We start from the raw sequence: 21799 nt of genomic DNA, 5'->3' as shown, positions 1-21799 counted from the left end.
ATCTAATTTATTCATCTGGTATCAGGACTCAGTTTGAAGTATGTGTGACCTTCAAAGATTTCTGGTAAAATATGTACTTGGAGACAAAAGGGAAATAAACAAAATCGAAGTTGAGTTTCAGCCTTTCTCTCACTTGAACCCTTTAAAATGTAGAAATGCTGTTTTTATGTGTCCAGCTCGTGAGTGAAAGGTTTAAAACTGTAAATGAACATCACCCCCATCCTACATATTCATCGTCCCACTCGCCTCTCCTTTTTAACCTCTAGCTGACACAGATGGTGATTAAAGCGCAGACGAATCTACAGTGCATTATAAACAATGCAGGCCCTGATATTTATGGCCAAAGCCTCTCAAATATGAATTACTCAGGGGGGTTTACTGATAGGCAAATAATTAAGTTAATGAAGGAAAAGCAAAATAATCTACTCCTTATGCTGATGTCACTGGCCATTTAATTTGAAAAGATGAATTACCTCAGTGACCAAAAGAGCATTTTTACAGGGGTGTGGTGTAAGGCCAACAATTAAATATTAAAGCAGAGAAGGCTCAGTGCTCTCAGCCAAGCTAGAATAGGACATATTTATATGTTGATTAAATGCGTTGCAGTGGCGGGAATAAACACCCTGCCAAAACAAAGCAAACTCGAGCACTCAAAAAGGCCAACTGTGAACATTTATCACGCATTTGGAAAATTACACCTGCATCTTGATCTCACCTGACTGCTAAAGGTATTGTTGAAGTCCTTGAGCAAAATAAAAAAAATAAAAAAACTGTCCCTCGGCAGTTTCCGTCGGCGTTGTCATGGAGCTCGAATACACAACTGACCTGTGAGGAAAATTTCAGCATGGCGAAACATATAAACTGACACATTTCTATTCGGTTTTCTTGTTTGTTTGTGATATTACTGCATGAGATAAAGATACAGTGGTAAGTTATAATTTTCAGTAGGATACATAACATAAATACAACGCAAATGTTGCTCGTTTCGGTAACGTTAGGTGTAAGCGCGCAAGTTACCTGTAATACTTGATAATAGCTGTTGTAATGTTTAGCAAACGGATTTATGATTGATTTTGACAGAATTACAGCTTCTTTTAACGCCATATCAACTTTTTAAAACACAAGTAGTCAGTCATTTTAGACATAAAACAGAAAATACCTTTGCATAGTCTCCAGAAAACCCACCGTATCACTTTATCAATAACATTTCATTTGATGATCCTCTGAGGCATTCACCTTTGCTGTCAGATGTCCTTAAGGCAAGTCACTTAAGCTAATAGAGAGGTAAAGAAATTAGGAGATAGGGTCATACATTTACACCAGCCACAGTTAACCTCAGACAGACATAACAGATCCTGCTTATACAATAAATTGAGAGAAGAACAAACACATGTAAATGTACCCCCTTTAGCATGCAGCTGTTTAAAGTAATACAGATATTGCCTAATGCCGTATATGTTCATATTATTGGTCAGATGAAATTTAGGTTAATTTCTGATATAGGCCCAGATCATTCAAGCACTAACGTTACGAACACATCTGTTTTATATAATTTGATATAAAAGCTATGTGAAATATTTGAAGCCCACAAAGGCAGCAATATTTGAACTCCTGTGGTTTGGGTGTTTGTTTTTTAGGTGCAATGTTGACTGATCATCCAGTGAATCCTCTGAGCTCAGGCATTCCCTTTGGAGTCACACACAACCCACATAGAAAGGTAAGGTGTTTTTTAGGTGTTTATTATCTATGTTTGTATGGGAGATGTGGGATAGTTGTCAATTTTTTAATTTTGGCAAATATTTCCCAGTGTGGGTTTTTGTAAAAAAAAAAAAAAAAAAAAAACATTTTGAAAAGATGTCAAATATGGAACCTCAATTTTAAGCAAAATTTAGACAATTAAACACAAAATATATATAACATATATAAACATATAATTATTGTGCCAGCCTCCTCATTTGATAGCTAGCCCTAATTTCTTATTCATTCTATCCTCTATTATTTTTTGTTGTTCATGATTCTTGCCTACTTAATCATGTTTCTTTATTCTGCTATTGTTTGCAGCTAGTTTATTATAGTTTTTATATTTTAATAGTGTTTAATTAAAAGTTGACTGATTTTGCATTGACTTTTTGCCTTAAGTCTGCTAAAATGCTTTGCTGAAATACACTGACATCTGCTGGTGTAAAGGCCAATAAACAATATGATTTACTTTATTTTCAGAGGGTCTCACGCCTCAGGTCAAGGAGTCCTCTGAAGAGAACTCAAAACTGCTTTTTTGGGGTGGAGACCTGGGCTGAGCTGGTCTGGGAGGGCTGGGAGCCAGAACGAGAGTATACCAAATCATTGTTCCTTAGAAGCATTCATGGAAAACTCCAGAAACTCACCTTCAGGTCAGTCCACTTAAAACAATATCTCATTAAAGGGGTCATATGATGCGATTTCAAGGTTTCCTTTCACTTTGGAGTGTTACAAGCTCTTGGTGCATAAAGAAGATCTGTAAAGTTGCAAAGACTAAAGTCTCAAATCCAAAGAGATATTCTTTATAAAAGTTAAGAGTCAACCACACCTACCTAAAACGGCTAGTTCTAACACGCCCCCACATATCTACATCACTATGTGGAAATATTAGCATAATGCCGCCCGAATGTGCACGCAAAGAAAGAAGGCGTGGTTTCAGGAACAGCAGCAGTGTTGAAGCAGCATGTCAGGGAGACGCTGTGTGACCAAAAGTAACTTTTTCCAGAATTCGAAGCTTAGTTTGTGGTCCGTAAGATTTTTTAGTGGTTTCAAAGTCTCTTAAGTTCACCAAGGTAAAAGCAATAAAAGCAGTAATATTGTGAAATACTATTCAAGTTTAAAATAACCGTTTTCTATTTGAGTATATTTTAAAATGTAATTTATTTATTTTCACCGGCCATTACTTCAGGCTTCAGTGTCACGTGATCGTTCAGAAATCATTCTAATATGCTGATTTGGTGCTTGAAAAACATTCTGTTATTATTATCAGTGTTGAAATGGTTGTGCTGCTTAATATTTTTGTGGAAACTGTGATACATGTTTTTAATGTTTTTTTTTTTGATGAATAGAAAGATAAAAACAGCATTTATTTGAAATATACTGTAAATCTTTAGTAACATCACAAATGTCTTTATTGTCACTTTTGATAAATTTAATGCTTCCCTTCTTAATCAAAGTATTTTTTAAAAATCTTTCTGACCCAAAAGTTTCAAACAGTAGTGTTCAAACTGATATATTTGTTGTATTTTGTCCATTTCAGACCTCCTGCTTCGAAGTTCTTCAGCACACCATTTCCTCAGACCATTCTTCTGAGCCCAGGAACTTCTTACTCACTCCCAGTTACTTTTCAGCCTCTTGAGAATGTAAAGTTTAAATGACCTTTGTTTCTCATCTAATATATTATCTTAAACTTGTTATATCATTGAAGCATTCAATAATCCCATGATTATGATGTATTATGATGAATTTTATAATGAACATTTACAGCAAGTAATGAGAGATATTAAATGCATGACTAGATTTGCATATATTCTTCTTTCTTGCCCTTCTCTTTCCAGTGTGAGTACACGGACACTATAGAGTTCCAGGGTAAGGAAGGCACATTCCACGTGTCCCTGCGAGCTGTGATTCCTCATCATGCCCTGGAGGTACCAGACACGGTGATGCTGCTACCCTGTGCTACCCAGCACAGCTCCCAAACCAGCTTCCTCTTTCGTAATTCCAGGTAAAGCATGGCTAAAAATAATCTGAGTTATGGAGAAACTGCAAAGAAAGTACTGAATTTTTAAACCTGTGAATGCACGTTTTTTTCTCCAGTAAGCTGCAGACAGGATTCAGGTGGCTTGTGGATCCTCCGTTCCTGCTGTCCCCTGAGACTGGACAGTTAAAGCCTGGAGAAGAATGCAGGGTTACAGTAGAGTTTAAACCCCAGCAGGCTCTAGTGTATCAGGCTGAGGCCTGCTGTGCTTTTGGAGATGATGGGGAAAGCAGCTGTACTGTGCTTCTGCGTGGGCTGTGTGAGTACACCGAGCTTTTCAAAGAATTTCAGAAAGCACATTTGTGACCCTGGACCACAAAACCAGTCATAATGGTCCATTAAAAAAAGCTGAGTGAATAAGCTTTCCATTGATGTATGGTTTGTTAGGATAGGACAATATTTGGCCGAGATACAACTATTTGAAAATCTGTAATCTGAGGTTGCAAAAAATCTAAATATTGAGTAAATTGCCTTTTAAAGTTGCCCATATTAAGTTCTTAGCAATGCATATTACATATCAAAAATAAGGTTTGATATATTTACGGTTGGAAATTTACAAAATATCTTCATGGAACATGATCTTTACTTAATATCCTAATGATTTTTGGCGTAAAAGAAAAATCGATAATTTTGAACCATACAATGTATTGTTGGCTATTGCTACAAATATACCCCAGCGACTTAAGACTGGTTTTGTGGTCCAGGGTCACATTTAGTATATTCTGGTCTTTTTTTAAATTTTAATGTAATAAAATTGTTCATTTTATTACATAGAGAAATAAATATATAGCAATTCTGTATAAACCTTTAAAGACTTTGTTAATCTATGGTACAGTATATGCTTTTGAAGCCATCAGCGGCATTATTTATTAAAACGATAAAAAATATAAATCTATACAACTAAGTATAAATATAAAACATTACAAATATTTTGTACAACATATAGTTTTTTGTGTATGCATATATTATATTTGTTGTTTATATTTATATATTTATTTATATAGCTTACATATACAGTGGGTACGGAAAGTATTCAGACCCCCTTAAATTTTTCACTCTTTGTTATATTGTTCATTGACATATGATATATATCAAAGTAAATTTTTCCTGATTTTCAAATACTTTTTCTCAAATCATAGTTTTCAATGCTGTGATTTATATCAGACATTGGTTTGGTTCATGGCTTAGAAATGACTCACATCACATTTAAATACCTTTCCACAGCCAAGTACCCTCACCTCCAGATCAGCTCCATGGGACAGGAGGAAGGCTGCAAGGTGCTTGAGTTTGGCAGTGTGGCAGTAGGAGACTCTCTTGAAAGGCACTTTGAGATCTACAACCTCTCCACTGTATGTTTCCCTCCACCCTGCTTTTTTTCTCATCGAATATTTAGACATCAGATATTTCGCTGTCAGATTTACTCTCTTTCTCTCTTAGGTTAGCACAACATTCAGTCTGTCCTGGTTGAGACGTCCCGCTCTCATGGAGTCTGTGTTCTGCTGTGAGGTGCGTGAGGGGAAGATCGCTCCAAATTCAGTGTTGAAAGTCCCCGTCTGCTTCTCCCCACTCACAGTGGACAGCATAAGTGTCGACTACCTCTCTCTTACCTGTCCTGGGGCTGTAAGCAAAGACCGGCTCAAAGTGTCAGGCACCTGCAGAGGTACAATATTTAACCCTACAGTAACAGCTTTCCAAACATTTGCTGATAAACCTATCAAACCTGGTCTGACCGTCCTTATCTGTCCACTATAGGTCCAATACTGTCTCTAAATACCTCTGTACTGGATTTTGGCTGTGTTGAGGAGGGCACAGAGGTCACACACAATGTACAGATCATCAACTCCTCTGCAGTATTGGCTCATTACCAGTTTGATGTGGACACTGGCAGCCATAGTGTGTTCAGCATTGATAAGCCTTGTGGCTCTCTGCCAGGCAGCAGCGAACTCACTCTGCGTGTGAAATTCTGCCCATATCAACCTATAGCTTATCACAAGACAGTGACCTGTTTACTGCTGCACAGGGTAGTTTGTCTATCTGTCTGTCTGTTTGTTGGCTTCTTGGAATATCTACTTTCTTATCTTGTTTTCATTTGATTGATAGTGCCGTTCTGCTTTTCTCATCAAAGGAGCCACTGTTTCTGGATCTGATTGGCACCTGTCACTCCGAGCAGTTGAAGCCAGCGGTTTTAACCCCCAGACACCTGAGTATCTACAGAATGAATCTGCTACGAGGGCTCACCTGTTATCCTCCTGACATACTGAGTTCCTTGCTGGACGAACATAAATTAAAACTGGATGATAGTGGAGCATTGCTAATCCAGGAGGTGTGTATTTGTCCATCTGCATTGTGATGTAACATACAATGTTCTAAGAGTTAAGTCAAACATCCTAACCTCATATTTTTATATCTAATTCACAAAACAATCAGGTACAACACAGCTAATATCAACAACAACAAAAGATAAACAAAGCATGGATGTGACATCACATAACACTGCATCTAACTTTCTTTAGATTCCAGCAGAGGACACTGACAAATCCACACTTCTCTTCAACCCACGCAGTCCTCTGGAGGAGTATTTCCACGTTAATTCAGCACCTGAAGTGGAAACAGAACTTGACAACACCTCAAACCCCTCCAGATTCCCCACCCCCCATGTTACAGTTCAGCCCTCTGAGCTCCTTTTTTATGATGGCCCAGCATCTAAGTCAGTCTCCATCACCAACCACACCAAAGGCAAGATCTGTCTGATTTGGACTCATGGAGCCGAATCCCCTTACTCCATCTCTCCTCTCTCCTGTGAGCTGGGCCCTCTAAAAAGCACAGCCTTCAGAGTGACATACAGTCCCAACCAGCAGAATGTCTTCCATGCAGCACAACTTGAGTGTTTGACTTTTTATAAGGTAATGTGAGACTAAAGGCTAGAATATACTACATAACATGTTTGATATCCTCGGTCTGTGAAGCAAATAATTTGAGTTTGTGCCCATCATACACTGTGATTTTCTGTGAAATCTGTCCAATCAAATCTGCAGACTGGCTCTGATTTTCAGTAACTAGCGTCAACTCATCCAGACTGTAATTCAGGGCAAACGTCATATAGTGTATTCCAGCCTTGAAGTAAATTGATTTGCTGACTTCCAGCAGTCACAGTCAGTCAGTCTGTAAATGGGACATGAAGTGAAGATGAGTTCTGAGCATAAATGTTTAGTGTGACAATCGACCTATTACTTGAATTTGGTTTTTGTCATCTCCAGGTTCTGAGGGATCATAGAAATGTGGAGGATCGGACTTTGTGCCCACCCTGGTGCCTTACAGTCAGGGTGAGCGGTCACTCGTTTCAGCCTGGAAAAGAGCACTTCATCCCCAGCTTCTCTCTTCAACACCCTAAAGTAGTGAGTCTGACATCTTTCATCATAATATGTAATCATTGGAAAAATACTGTATGTAAGTATACTTATAAGGTTTTGACACAATCCATCTCCCATCAGGTATTCCCAGCACTGAGACAGGTTGCATACCGCAGTATTCTCCTGCAGAATACAGGGGACCTGCCCTTGATCTTCAGACTAGACCCAGAAGAATGTCCATCTGCATGCGTGCTGCCACCCAGTGGTCTAGTGCCATCAGGCAGCCACCAAATCCTCACATTCAGATGCGCTCCATCACCGGATCACCCTGCCAGTATCCCTTTGACATTACACCTGAATGCCAGCCCCAAACACACACAGGTCAACACAATGTCGTACATGGCAGTAAGATTGTGATTTGCCACACTGAGTGATTGCAGGTCCTGATGATTGATGGAGCGTCATGAGCATCAGAGAAACACGTCCAGTTGACTAGAATAGTCTAGATAGAATAATACAAATTTTGCATTTGTACAGAATCATTCTGTGATGTTTCAGCAGATCATTTGCCAAATGGAAGTTTATAAATAGTAGTTTTAAAAGCATTGAATATCATGCCTAAAGAGGTGTATAGTAGCAAAATACAAATACTTTGTTACAATACTTAAGCACAGTTTGTGGAAATTATTTTCTTTATTTTGGAAATTATTTTGTTGAGTTATTGAGTTTATGACTGTATGGACACAGACACATTAGGCATCATTGTCAGATTTTATTTCATTAATTGGGAAATACATTTTTAAATATAAAAATGAATAATTCAATATTAAAACATAAAGTGATGTAACAAGAACAAACATGATCTAACAATGATCTAACAAAAGTATATTTATTAATTTACCAAGATTAACAAGAGACCCCAATGTTCTGCTGAAGGACTCTTTAGAAGAATTTATGAAGTTAAACTGTACTTTTGATACTAAAAGTAGTTTTAATGTCAATTACCTTATTATATATATATATACCTATACCTACTTAAGTATTTTTCTGATGAGCTACTTAAACTGTACTTGAATCAATTTCCATAAAGTTATCTATACTTTTACTAAAGTGTGACACTGCCTGTCTGGAAATCTGATTAAAACTAGGAATTTCTGAATTTTTTGTAGGTACTGAATGTGGTCGCTGTAGCAGAGAAGCTTTCCATGAGTGTGGAGGGGGATGGCAGTCTGTTCTTTCAGCCCACAGCCATGGGCTCCTGCTCTGAGAGAACCCTGTGGGTGAAGAACCTGAGCAGAGTGCCAGTGGAGTTCAAGTGGAGGCTGTGTGGATCTGACCAAAGTGTTCTGACTGTTCTGCCGGACACAGACACGCTCCAGCCCAATGAATCGAAGGTAAGGCTGCAACGTGATTGTGGTATTTTGGAGAATTGTAGTTTCAGTCTTATTAAGGAAAGTATTTTTTTGCTTTCAGGTACAGAAGTGGTCCTTTGCCCCTATAGAGGAGATGATGTACAGCATGAAGCCCAGTCTCACGTTCTGGCCTGTCCAAACGCCACAATGCAAGAAGTCCAGGCTTACCATTAAAGCTCTTGGATTGGCATCCAAAGGGTCTCTCCAGGTGTGTTACCTGAATGGAATAAAGAAATAATCTAATCATATGTACAATGGAGTGCATATTATATACCTTGCTTTGGGGATGGGTTGGTTGTGCACACTTTCCTGTAATTTCTATATAAAAAAAGTGACATTGTGTCATTATTAGTTGTAGTTTTCTTCTTTTTTTTTCTTAGGCAGAGCATCCTGTTATAGATCTTGGTGAGGTTCTGGTGGGAAGCTGTAAGTCATTTGATGTCCCTCTACTGAACGACAGCCCCTGTGCTGTCAGCTACTCTCTGACCACAAAGCAGATCGTCACAGTTACAGGCCTCCCTGAAGATATGACTCAAGATCCTTTGGGTTGGAGACATTGTCAAATCACTCTTCTTAGAAATGTTTTTACTACCATTGCCAGGACTCTGTGTCTCACTTTAAATGCTTCACTGTCTATATTCAGGCATATGCAAATTATGTACACTGCCATTCAAAATTATGCTTTATTTAGCAAGGATGCATTACATTGATCAAAAGTGTCACTTAGGACTTTTACCCCCAGTTTCACAGACAAGGCTTAAGCCTAGTCCCAGACTAAAGTGTTAGTCTGAGCTGTTTTAGCTGAAAGAAACTTGCACTGACTGATCTTCAAATATATTGATGCCTCTGTTTTGTCTCAAAATGCACACCAGTAATGTTTTTTTCTAAGGCACTTTAAGGAAAGGAAACGAAAGGAGGTGACTTGTGGCCATGTATGGTGACCCATACTCGGAATTTGTGCTCTGCATTTCACCTATCCAAGTGCACACACACAGCAGTGAGTAGTGAAACACACACACACACACACACCCGGAGCAGTGGGCAGCTAATGCTGCGGCGTCCGGGGAGCGTTTGGTGCCTTGCTCAAGGGTCTCACCTGACCTCAGTCTTGGTATTGAGGGTGGAGAGAGCGCTGGACATTCACTCACCCCACCTGCAATCCCTGCCGGACCTGAGACTCGACCTTTGGGTTACAAGCTCGACCATTAGGCCATGACTGCCCTAAAATAATAAAAATGACAATAAAAATTTTATTATAAACAATAAAAATTACTTAATTGTCTTAACTGAACTATTGCCTTGTCCTGGCTTAGTCTAAGCCCTATCTGTGAAACCAGGCCTTAGAATGTTAAAAAAAAATTATTCATCAGATTCCTGAAAAAAAAAATCCAGAAAAATATTAAGCAGTACAACTGTTTTCAGCATTGATAATAAAAATAAATGTTTGCTATCACAGAAATAAATTACAGTTTGAAACATATTCAAATAGAAAACAGTTATTTTACATTTTAATTTTTCACAATATTACGTTTTTTACTTCTTACCGACCCCAAAAATTTGAATGGTAGTGTAGTTGTTTTATGTAATACCTATGATAGCTGTCAAGTCAGTCTTTATTATTGATTTGTTTTTTAATTAAGCTTTACTTTTTCAGTTCTGGAGATGGAGAATGTAAGTGGAACCATACCTGCTGACTGCAGGCTACCGATCCGCTGCACAGTGAAACCGGCACGCAGGGCTCATTACTGCTGGACCATCAGTTACCACATCCTCAATGCTTCTGGTAGAGTACAAAGAAAACAGTGCTGTTTATGCTTTGAACTGTGATTCTAGTGTTTACATGGCATTAGACCATAGTGCAACACCTTACCTGCTGCAACGTTCCAGCACCATTAGCCACCACTAACCAGAATAAGCCAACCTGCACCAGCATGGAAACACATGCTGGTATTTTCAATTGGGTTATTAAGACAATACACGTTTTGCATATTTGAGAAAATTGCTATGAGTAAATTTCACAATATAAAAAGCTTTTTCTGGCGACCAGGCTATGGGGGAGGAGAGCCGCAATCTGTTTGCCATGTACAGGCCGAGGGAGTGTACCCCACCCTGGAGGTGATGGATGCCCGTAGCTGTGGCAGTGTGGAGGGACTTAGTAAACTGCAGCTCTGGCGCCTCTTCAATCTGGATGCACTCAACACTTATCTACGCAGAGATCCCAGCCCATCTGAGCTCACCTTCAGGGTGCCCACTAGACACAGGCAATACTTTAAACAAACAGCTTTTTTTGTTTTGCTTCAATTAAAACACTAATAAATTCAGAGATTTCTTTCTACCCCAATTTCTTTTGATAACTATTAAAAACTTCTGCAGTTTTCAACGTTGCCCTTCCATCTTCACCTCAGCCATGTTGGATTTTAGCTTCAGTGCTGCTCCCCTAGGCTCAGACCCCTCCAGTATTCTGCTTTTGTTTAAGAACCCAGGAAGTATTCTTGTAGAGTGGTGAGCATTCATAACTTGATCTGCCTATATGTTATGGTAGCAAATAAAGTCATACAGTATGAAGAAAGGATCAAAATGGTCTCTCTCAGGTCATTCTTGCTTCCAGAGGACCAGCAGATTGAGCTGGAGTACTGGGCTGAGTCTGGAGATTTCAGTCCATCTGAGCTCCACCTGATGAAGATTCAGGACCACAGGCTCTTCTCCGTCTCCCCACGCTCTGGTAAACTCCTGCCCGGCCAACAGAGGACAGTACAATTCACATACAGGTCAGGAATGAGCACAATAGTGCTTTTACACTGAAGTGTTGTTTAGTGAGGCACAGAAAACTATAAGGCATATGCTTCTCTCCCAGACATGACTTTGTGGGGACAGATCGTCTTCCTGTCTTGTTGAAACTTTCACATGGAAGAGAAATACTGGTGAGGCAAATTATTCTTGTCATTGCAGCACATGCATGCAATGATTCATGCTGACAAATCTTGATTATTTTTTTATTTTTCCAGATGAATTTTATAGGAGTAACTGTGGAAAGAGAAAGACGCTACATTTACCTCTCCTCCAACCGGCACATCTTTTCCCCGGTGGCAATTGGAAGGTTCAGTCCCCCCAAACAGGTTTGTAGGCCTATTACCTGAACTGAGGTTTCCCCTGAAAGCTATTTTTATAAGTTGTTTAGTTTATATAATAGACTTTTTATTTTAATTATAGACTCTTAAATATAAGGGGCATATTATATTATGAGACTATATATTATATTATGAGACTATACATATATACAGTACCTTGCAAAAGTATTCATACATTTTTTGTCGGTTTTGTTATGTTGCTGCCTTATGTTAAACAGTTTTAAATTACTTTTTTTCCACATCAATCTACACTCAGAAAAAAAACAGGTTTTTAACATCTTTGCAAATTTATTAAAAATAAAAAACTTAAATTATTCCATTACATAAGTATTAATACCCTTATCTGGGACAGTTGAAATTTAGCTCAGGAGCATTCATATTGCTTGTAGATGTTACTACACTTAACCTGTGGCAAATTCAGTTGAATGGGTATGATTTGGAAAGGCACACATGTCTTCATAAACGGTCTAACAGCTGATAATGCAAATTCAGAACAAAAACCAAGCCCTGAGGTCAAAAGAACTGCCTGAAGAGCTCAGAGACAGGTTTGCATCAAGCCACTCATCTTGGGAAGAGTTCGGAAAAAAATTCAGCTTAATTGAAGGGTCACAGAAGCATGTAGTTAATGGAAGAAGTTTGAAACTACCAGGGCTCTTCCTAGAGCTGGCCTCCTGGCCAAACTGAGCAAGCTCCATGATCATATGTGGAGAAATCTACAGAAGGACAAACATCACTGCAACACTCCACCAATATGGGCTTTATGGCGGTGTGGCAAGACTCAATCCTTTCTTCAGTTCAGACATGAAAACACACTTGGAATTTGCAAAAAAGCCTAAAGGACCCTCAGACTGTGAGAAACAAGATTCTCTGGTCTGATGAACCTGAATTCTAAGCATCATGTTTGAAGGAAACCAGCTCTGCTCATAACCTGCAGAGTACCATCCCAAAAGTAAAGTGTGGTGGTAGCAGCCTTATGCTGTGGGACTGTTTTTCAGTGGCAGGGACTAGGGCTCGTCAGAGTAGAAGAAAAGCTCAGTGCACCAAAATATTGAGTTAGCCTTAAAGGGGTCATATGATGCTCAAGTCCAGAGCATTCAGAACCTCAGATTGGGCAGAAGGTTCACCTTCCAACAGGACAATGACCGTAAGCACACAGCAAGAGTGGCTTATAGACAACTCTGTGAATGTCCTTGAGTGGCCCAGCCAGAGCCTGGACTTGAACCCAATCAAATATTTCTGAAAATACGCATCTGCCCCCATCCAACCTGGCAGAGCTTGAGAGGTGAAGAGGTGAGTAGAAGAATGTCAGATGATTGCCAAATGCTGATGAGCAAAGCTTGTCGCATCAAACAAAAAAGACTTGAGCACTCAGGGTTCAGTCCTTCCCCAGTTTGAAGCCAAACAAAATGTTTCCCATCGGACCCAAATAAAGTAAACTTGCTTTCATCAAGTGAACTATAGACCAGTTCTCCTCTCTACACACAACATGCTCCTCAGCAAAGGTCAGTCTAGCCTTTTGATTCTTTCTGCTGATGAAAGGTTTGGTCACTGCAGAGTGCGCTTTCAGTCCAACTTCTCTTAAAGGGTTCATATGATGCGATTTCAAGTTTTCCTTTCTCTTTGAAGTGTTACAAGCTGTCTGTGAATAGATAAGATCCCTAAAGTTGCAAAGACTAAAGTCTCAAACCCAAAGAGATATTCTTTATAAAAGTTAAGACTCATCCACACCCTCCTAAAACGCCTCGTTTAAACACGCCCCCACATGTCTACGTCACGATGTAGGAAGATTTGCATAACACCGCCCAAATGTTTATGCAAAGAAAGAAGGCGGAACTTTAATTCTTGCTGTAGTATTGTTGCCAACGCCATATCGTGGAGACGCTGTGTTGTGAAAGCGAAACTACTTTGTTTGGCCTTCCAAAAGAGGACACAACTAGAAATCAGTGGTTAGGTTGTATTTACAACACTGTTCCAGAACGGTTCAAACCAAAATATTTAGATGTGTGCAACGCATTTTACGGAGGATGAGGACTGTTTCCTGGGAGAGTAGCCTACAATGCCGGTGTTCCGGTGAATTAAGTTCCCCTGTTTTCCCTTCGGCGCGCATGCTGACCACAGTCTATGATGCTGACAAATAATGCTGACACACAGCCTGTAAATACGTTTTCATATTTAAAGGATTTGCCACTGATGATTCAAACACGAGTTTTGAGCAGTGTAGAGTAGCGCTTGTTGTTTGTCGTTTCTCCAGAGGCGGACAGTAACTAAGTACATTTACTTGGGTATTGTACTTAAGTACACTTTTTGAGTCTCTGTACTTTACTTGAGTATTATTTTTTTCTGGGAACTTATGACTTTAACTTCACTACATTTGAAAGACAAATATTGTACTTTTCACTCCAATACATGTGGAGTTTTTAACTCAGTAACACAGTAATAACGCAGTAATAACAGTAATAGTTTAGTAATAACGCATTAATAACACAGTAATAACTCAAGAATAACTCAGTAATAACAGAAATAACAGGAATAACACAGTAATAAAAGAAATAACACAAGAATAACACAGTAATAACGCAGTAATAACACAGTAATAAAACAGGAATAACACTAACTCAGAAGTAACACAGGAATAACTCAGTAATAACACAGGAATAACACCGTAATAACAGAAATAACTCAGGAATAACACATTATTAACACAGGATTAACAAAGTCATTATAATCAGTAATTTTGTCCCCACTGGATGCAACAAATGCCTCATTTATAATGGATTTTATTGGTTTTGTCTAGTCGCGCCGGGACATGGCATCACAGTATGTAAGGGGCGTAACATTTCCGTCACACGCTTGAGGAATTCGGCCAATCACAACGCACTAGATAGCTGGCCAATCAGGGCACACCTCGCTTTTCAGACCGATGAGCTTTGTAAAAATCGACGCGTTTCAGAAAGGCGGGGCATAGAGGAGAAACAATAATGTACAGTATGTGGAAAATAATGTGTTTTTTAAACCTTAAACCGCATAAACACATTGCATTACACCAAATACACAAAATAATGTTATTTTTTAGCAACGTCATATGACCCCTTTAAATGTGCAGAGACAGATCCTAACCCTGATCAGCGCTGAACTGGCGAGTAATTCCAGCTGCAGTGTTGAACCGATTTCCCATTGAGATTCTCTACATTATCCTGTCCTCTCGTGCATTTGTCTTTTCGTGGACGGCCAGCCTTTTTGGGGGACTTGAGTCCAATCAAAGTTCTTTTTCAAATATCTCATTTAAGTTTTTTATACTGTGCTTCAGAATATAACTCATGAAATATGCTTAAAAAACTGAGCTTTTATTCCTGTTAGGATAACTTCGAATAGGACTAAGCAGTCAAAATGTAGGAAATTGTAGGTTGTTCTCTAATTTTGATCTCCACAGTGTATACAGTATATACAGTAAATTATTGTTGTTGATTTATATGCTGCTAGCCAAAATGTTCTTCCCTCAGTATATATGGTGTATTTTAAATGGCTCTCAATTAAAAAAATTCTGTATGTCCCCAAATGGTGTAGTTACAGTACCTACCAGAAGTGGCTAAAAAGGTCATGCTAACCAACCAAAGGTGACCTAAAATGATTTAAAATAAGAAAAAATCGAGTATTAAAATAAACTAAAACATCTACAAATCAGGAAATTATCAGTAAAAATTATTTTTAAAATCGTTATCCTTAATCAGGTAAATCACCGACAACTGGGAAAATCATGCAGATTTATTACTTAGAAAGAATGGGATCCCTGAAGAACATTCAGAACTTAAAACTTCTGAATTTAGTGTACAGAAACTTGAAGTGTTCATAGATTATTGTTGTGCACAGTAGGGGCCTTGGAGTCAAAAAGGTTGAGAACCTTACAGGATAAAATGCTTTAAAAATAATTGTATTCATTGTTTTTTTATTTGCAGGTCCTTACAGTAATCTACTAGATATCATGTGTTTATTTTGAATAGTCACAGATGTGCTAAATGCTTAATCTGCACAGGTGTTTGAGTTGTATAATGCAGGCGCTCTTCCGCTGAGATACCACATCGACACCACTCCACTGGAGGAGCTGATGGAGGAGAACTTTAGTCACCCAGTCTTACAGTGTCTGAACCCTGGAGGAGAAGTGGAACCAGGCCACACCGCCCTGGTGGAGTGGATCTTCTCCCCACTGGAGGCTAAAACATACAGTGTTAGTTACTCCACAATAACATCCACTTAAAAAAATGTCGTTAATGTCCCTGCTACCAAAAACATTTCATGTAGTAACACTCGTTTTTGTCTGAAAATAAATTACTGTCTACTTTAATATGCAAACCATTAAGTGTTTTATACGGAGTTTGGTGTACAATTCCAGGTGGACGTACCTCTACATGTGGTGGAGGGGGACAGCATGTTTGTAACCTTTGAGGGCCAAGGCTTTGATGAAAGAGAGGCAGAACCCATTCAGATACAAGATGGGCGTATTACTGTGCCTTGCACTCAAAGAATCCCAATACCTGAACAAGTAAGAACGTGCTTGATGAAACAAGCCATATATAAGTGTTCCAAGTGAAATGGAAGCCAAACTTTTCCATCTCTTCCTTTGTGAATAGGTGGTGTTCCTGTCAGAAGAGAGAGTGTGTTTTGGTGATATCCCAGTGGGCTCTTGTAGTACACGCATCCTTTTTTTGACCAATGTCTCACACACAGACCAAGTTTTGTATAAATGGAATGGAACAAGCACAGAATGCCAACAGGTATGTAGATTATAGTGCAAAAGTCTTATGGGCCACTTTTATGGTGCTTTCATGAAGTTTTCTGAAGCTTGACAGAAGTGAAATGTCACTGTGGAACCATAAACTGTCATTATGTGCAAAAGAACTGCATGATTTTTTAGACTTTTTTTTATTTTGTGTGCCACAGAAAAATATCAGCATAAGGGTTTGGAACAAACTGATACCATGTATAATTGATCAGATAACATGGCCAGTCTACTCAGTATATTGATTATTGACCGCATGTTTTCATATGTTTGTCACACTGAGCGTAGACTGTAAATATCCATCCTGAGAGTGGTCGTCTGGCACCAGAGGAGAGTGTTCCCTGCATCCTGACAATACAAGACTCGGGCAGCCCCACTTTCTATCAGCAAGACCTCATCTGTGAGGTGACAAATACAAAGATGCACCAATGAACACGTGCACATAGAAACACATAGTTTTCTATTTGAATATATTATAAAATGTAATGCATTCCTGTGATGGTAAAGCTGAATTTTCAGCAACAGTCACATGATCCTTCAGAAATCATTCTAATATGCTGATTGGGTGTTGATTTAAGAAACATGTATTATGATCAATGTTGAACACTGTTGTGCTGCTTAATATTTTTGTGGAAACAATGGTACATTTTTTTCCAGAATACACTAACTAGAAAGTTCAAAAGAACAGTATTTATTTGAAATTGGAATATTGGAAACACACCTAAATGGTTGACGCTGTCTTTGTTAGATAACTCTTGTAAAGAAGCTTGCACAGTATCACAAAGACCTTCGACAGTGGGAGGAAGAGACAGAAAGACAGAAATATGAGTTTACTATCACTGAGAAAGACCTGATACAGACAAACCAACTGGATAAATGCTCTCAGGTCAGAAAGACACATTTTAGACTTTAACGTTGACAATTATCCTTTCACATTTTATTCACTGTATCAAAACATTATTTAAAAAAAACGAATTGTCTTCCTCAGGAAGGTGCAGTGTTTGAACAGAAAACTGGCACAAGAAAGTACAAGGTAACTACACCCAAAAAATTACAAATGAGTCTTATTTACAAGTTACAAACCCAATTCCAAAAACGTTGGGACACTGTACAAATTGTGAGTAAAAAAGTAATGGAATAATTTACAAATCTCATAAACTTATATTTTATTCACAATAGAATATAGATAACATATCAAATGTTGAAAGTGAGACATTTTGAAATGTCATGCCAAATATTGGCTCATTTTGGATTTCATGAGAGCTACACATTCCAAAAAAGTTGGGACAGGTAGCAATAAGAGGCCGGAAAAGTTAAATGTACATATAAGGAACAGCTGGAAGACCAATTTGCAACTTATTAGGTCAATTGGCAACATAATTGGGTATAAAAAGAGCCTCTCAGAGTAGCAGTGTCTCTCAGAAGTCAAGATGGGCAGAGGATCACCAATTCCCCCAATGCTGCAGCGAAAAATAGTGGAGCAATATCAGAAAGGAGTTTCTCAGAGAAAAATTGCAAAGAGTTTGAAGTTATCATCATCTACAGTGCATAATATCATCCAAAGATTCAGAGAATCTGGAACAATATCTGTGCGTAAGGGTCAAGGCCGGAAAACCATACTGGATGCCCGTGATCTTCGGGCCCTTAGACGGCACTGCATCACATACAGGAATGCTACTGTAATGGAAATCACTAAATCACAACAGGAATACTTCCAGAAAACATTGTCGGTGAACACAATCCACCGTGTCATTCGCCGTTGCCGGCTAAAACGCTAAAACTCTAAAAAGAAACCATATCTAAACATGATCCAGAAGCGCAGGCGTTTTCTCTGGCCCAAGGCTCATTTAAAATGGACTGTGGCAAAGTGGAAAACTGTTCTGTGGTCAGACGAATCAAAATTATTTTTGGAAAACTGGGACGCCATGTCATCCGGACTAAAGAGGACAAGGACAACCCAAGTTGTTATCAGCGCTCAGTTCAGAAGCCTGCATCTCTGATGGTATGGGGTTGCATGAGTGCGTGTGGCATGGGCAACTTACACATCTGGAAAGGCACCATCAATGCTGAAAGGTAGATCCAAGTTCTAGAACAACATATGCTCCCATCCAGACGGCGTCTCTTTCAGGGAAGACCTTGCATTTTCCAACATGACAATGCCAGACCACATACTGCATCAATTACAACATCATGGCTGCGTAGAAGGATCCGGGTACTGAAATGGCCAGCCTGCAGTCCAGATCTTTCACCCATAGAAAACATTTGGCGCATCATAAAGAGGAAGATGCGACAAAGAAGACCTAAGACAGTTGAGCAACTAGAAGCCTGTATTAGACAAGAATGGGACAACATTCCTATTCCTAAACTTGAGCAACTTGTCTCCTCAGTCCCCAGACGTTTGCAGACTGTTATAAAAAGAAGAGGGGATGCCACACAGTGGTAAACATGGCCTTGTCCCAACTTTTTTGAGATGTGTTGATGCCATGAAATTTAAAATCAACTTATTTTTCCCTTAAAATGATACATTTTCTCAGTTTAAACATTTGATATGTCATCTATGTTGTATTCTGAATAAAATATTGAAATTTGAAACTTCCACATCATTGCATTCTGTAAAGAAGACCTAAGACAGTTGACCAACTAGAAGCCTGTATTAGACAAGAATGGGACAACATTCCTATTCCTAAACTTGAGCAACTTGTCTCCTCAAACGTTTGCAGACTGTTGTAAAAAGAGGGGATGCCACACAGTGGTAAACATGGCCTTGTCCCAACTTTTTTGAGATGTGTTGATGCCATGAAATTTAAAATCAACTTATTTTCCCCTTAAAATGATACATTTCCTCAGTTTAAACATTTGATATGTCATCTATGTTGTATTCTGAATAAAATATTGAAATTTGAAACTTCCACATCATTGCATTCTGTTTTTATTCACAATTTGTACAGTGCCCCAACTTTTTTGGAATCGGGTTTGTATAATGTAACACATTCACATTTTGGGTTTTATTTACATGGTTGCAGTCAGCTGAAGCAGTGTTTGTGTACATTATATTTATAAGTGAGAGACCAATATTTTGTTCCTCATGTGGCAGACTCTTCCACCCATTCGTAGCAGTGAACAAGCTGAAAGCAGTTCCTCAGTGAGACCAAGTCGGGCTGAACAGCGGGCTCAGCAGCAGACAGGCCAGGAAAGGAGAAGACGTCCCGAGCCTCCTCGTCCTGCAATACTCCACTTAGGTGTCACTGCACGCTCTCACAGCCTCATGGATTATCAGACACATTTCCCCACTCAGTTCAACACTCATTACATCACCAGGTACAACTGGGTGCAAAACTTATTTTAAGGATTATAAATGAATAACAAGTCTGATATGATGATGGTTATTTTAATCATTATATTCTTTCAGGTCTAGGCAACCCAAGCTTTTTCAATCTGGGACAGGTGAGAGCTGCCATTGTCCTGCAGACCTGCCCCCACTACCTCTGGGTCCTGAGAGAGATGTCATCACACACGTGCTCACCTCTTTACTACAGTATGACTTACATTGTTTTATTAATACAATTCTGTTCAAAAGTTTGGGATCAGTAATTGTTTTGTTAGTTTCTTTGTTTTAAATTAATAATTTCATTGAGAAAGATGCATTAACTTTTGATGCATTGATCAAAAGTGACAGTAAAGATATTTATAATGTTACAGAAGATTGTATTTCAAATAAACGCTGTTTTTTAAAATTTTATTCCTGAAAGAACCATGAAAAAAAGCACGTTTTCCACAAAAATATTAAGCTGCAAAACTGTTCTCAACACTAATAACAAATCAGCATATTAGAATGATTTCTTAAGGATCATGTATGTGACACTGAAGACGAGTAATGATGCTGAAAATTCAGTTTTGCTATCACAGGAATAAATAAAGTTTTAAAATATTTTAAAAGGATTTCAAATTGTAATAATATTTCACAATATTGCCATTTGTACTATATTTTTTATCAAGTAAATGGAGCTTTTGTGAGTCTAAGAGACTTCTTTGAGAAACATAAAACTTCTAAATGGTTGCATATGTTTTGGCAGCTCTTCTGACTTATTCTGTCCTATTATTTATTTATTTATTCTGTCTATAAGTAAAGGTGACTTGACTTATTAAATAGAACAACCATCATTCAGTAGGAGGTCACACTGGTTTTTTATTATGTGTTCTCCTACAGGAGTCTCCTAGATGAGCCTCAGTTCCAGCAGTCTCTGGTAGAGGGCGACAATGAGAAGGTGCCATACTTCACACAGCTGCGGCCTGCTCCTGCACTCCTCACACAAACACAACCCCGCTCTGCTACAGGCAACCAGCGTCCTGTAGAAATGTCCAGTGTGTCCAGTATCAGTCCAGCAGAGACTTACACAGGAAACTGTAGCACTGCAGACAGACCCAAGAGTGAGTGTGTCCAGGAGTCTCTGAAAGAAGTCCAGGAGGAGATAAAAATGAAGGTCCAGGAGTCCATTCGCAGGTGTGCTATGACACTAGAAAGAGACAATTTAGTCACAAATCAAATGTTGGCATTTAAACAACTTATCTTCATTCTCTCTCGTTCTTTTCTGCAGGTTTCCTGAGTTTAGTGACTTAGTGGAGGACATTTTGCACAATACCTTGCAGAACCTAATGATGGAGGCTTTCTTGGGTGAGCTGGTGCTGACGACACGACCACGAATCATCGCTCTTCCACCTTCATCTTCCAGGTCACATCTACCGTTTGTGTTAACCTCACTCTATCTGTATTAGTTTTTTTTTTTACATTAATTTTTTAATAAGAAATGCACCCAAGTGGCATTGACTCTTCTTGTCTGATTAGCTGAAGTGGTATCAGCCAAGACTTTACTTTCTCATTTTATGTATGTGTAGGAAAAACAGCCTTGGCTCCAACAGACAGTCCAGGGCCGAATCGAATAACAACAGGGAGCAGATGCACCCCCTAGTGACCAGCCCAAGCCCCTACATGTCTACTCAAGCCATAGTCTCAAACCTGGAGCCCGAGCAGCAATGAGCCATTCTGCACTAGTAACTTAACACTCAGTATCTGTATGACATGTTTGAGACTGATTCGTATTAAACCGTTTTTAAAAATGACACACCTTGGTGTAAATTCTCTGAATCTGTCCAATCACCAACAGCTGGATCTTCCAGGCGCTGACGCAAAACACATTGTTTTGGTTCTAAAAGGTTCTGTGGAATGTTAAACGTCTGATAGTTCTTTGAATTGTGAAGCAATTTAGTTAGAAAGAAAGTTCCGAGATGTGGGTCACATGAAGTACAGTAGCCATTTAAAATAAGGCAGCTCCAGATGTAGTGTTTCTGTTTTATTTGTGATG

At 38.9% G+C, this 21799-nt stretch overlaps 1 protein-coding gene across 1 annotated transcript; it reads left to right on the top strand.

Annotated features, from left to right (window-relative positions):
- Positions 1 to 804: 804 nt before the first annotated feature.
- Positions 805 to 21552, top strand: cfap65 (cilia and flagella associated protein 65). Its single transcript, XM_016295509.1, has 33 exons — positions 805 to 927; positions 1638 to 1717; positions 2221 to 2390; positions 3278 to 3380; positions 3576 to 3742; positions 3835 to 4034; positions 5000 to 5124; positions 5213 to 5435; positions 5528 to 5796; positions 5901 to 6098; positions 6289 to 6678; positions 7033 to 7170; positions 7267 to 7506; positions 8295 to 8519; positions 8599 to 8745; positions 8918 to 9083; positions 10192 to 10320; positions 10585 to 10798; positions 10911 to 11039; positions 11129 to 11305; positions 11392 to 11458; positions 11543 to 11653; positions 15696 to 15887; positions 16053 to 16202; positions 16291 to 16434; positions 16728 to 16844; positions 17188 to 17325; positions 17428 to 17472; positions 19534 to 19757; positions 19849 to 19974; positions 20647 to 20940; positions 21035 to 21169; positions 21333 to 21552. The coding sequence occupies exons 2-33, from the start codon at positions 1643 to 1645 to the stop codon at positions 21472 to 21474; spliced, it is 5370 nt and encodes a 1789-aa protein (XP_016150995.1). The 5' UTR covers positions 805 to 927; positions 1638 to 1642; the 3' UTR covers positions 21475 to 21552.
- The last annotated feature ends 247 nt before the right edge of the window (positions 21553 to 21799 follow it).

Source organism: Sinocyclocheilus grahami, unplaced genomic scaffold (assembly GCF_001515645.1).
Source record: "Sinocyclocheilus grahami isolate Dianchi unplaced genomic scaffold, SAMN03320097.WGS_v1.1 scaffold337.1, whole genome shotgun sequence".
NCBI lineage: Eukaryota > Metazoa > Chordata > Actinopteri > Cypriniformes > Cyprinidae > Sinocyclocheilus > Sinocyclocheilus grahami.
The sequence above is the reverse complement of the archived record's forward strand: the minus strand, read 5'-3'. Positions and strand labels throughout refer to the sequence as shown.

Coding starts and splice junctions, on each gene's coding strand:
- cfap65 (XM_016295509.1), top strand. CDS start 1,643: ATGTTGACTGATCATCCAGTGAATCCTCTGAGCTCAGGCATTCCCTTT. Junction 16,203..16,290: donor GAATCCCAATACCTGAACAA/GTAAGAACGTGC, acceptor CTTTGTGAATAG/GTGGTGTTCCTGTCAGAAGA. Junction 19,758..19,848: donor AACACTCATTACATCACCAG/GTACAACTGGGT, acceptor ATATTCTTTCAG/GTCTAGGCAACCCAAGCTTT.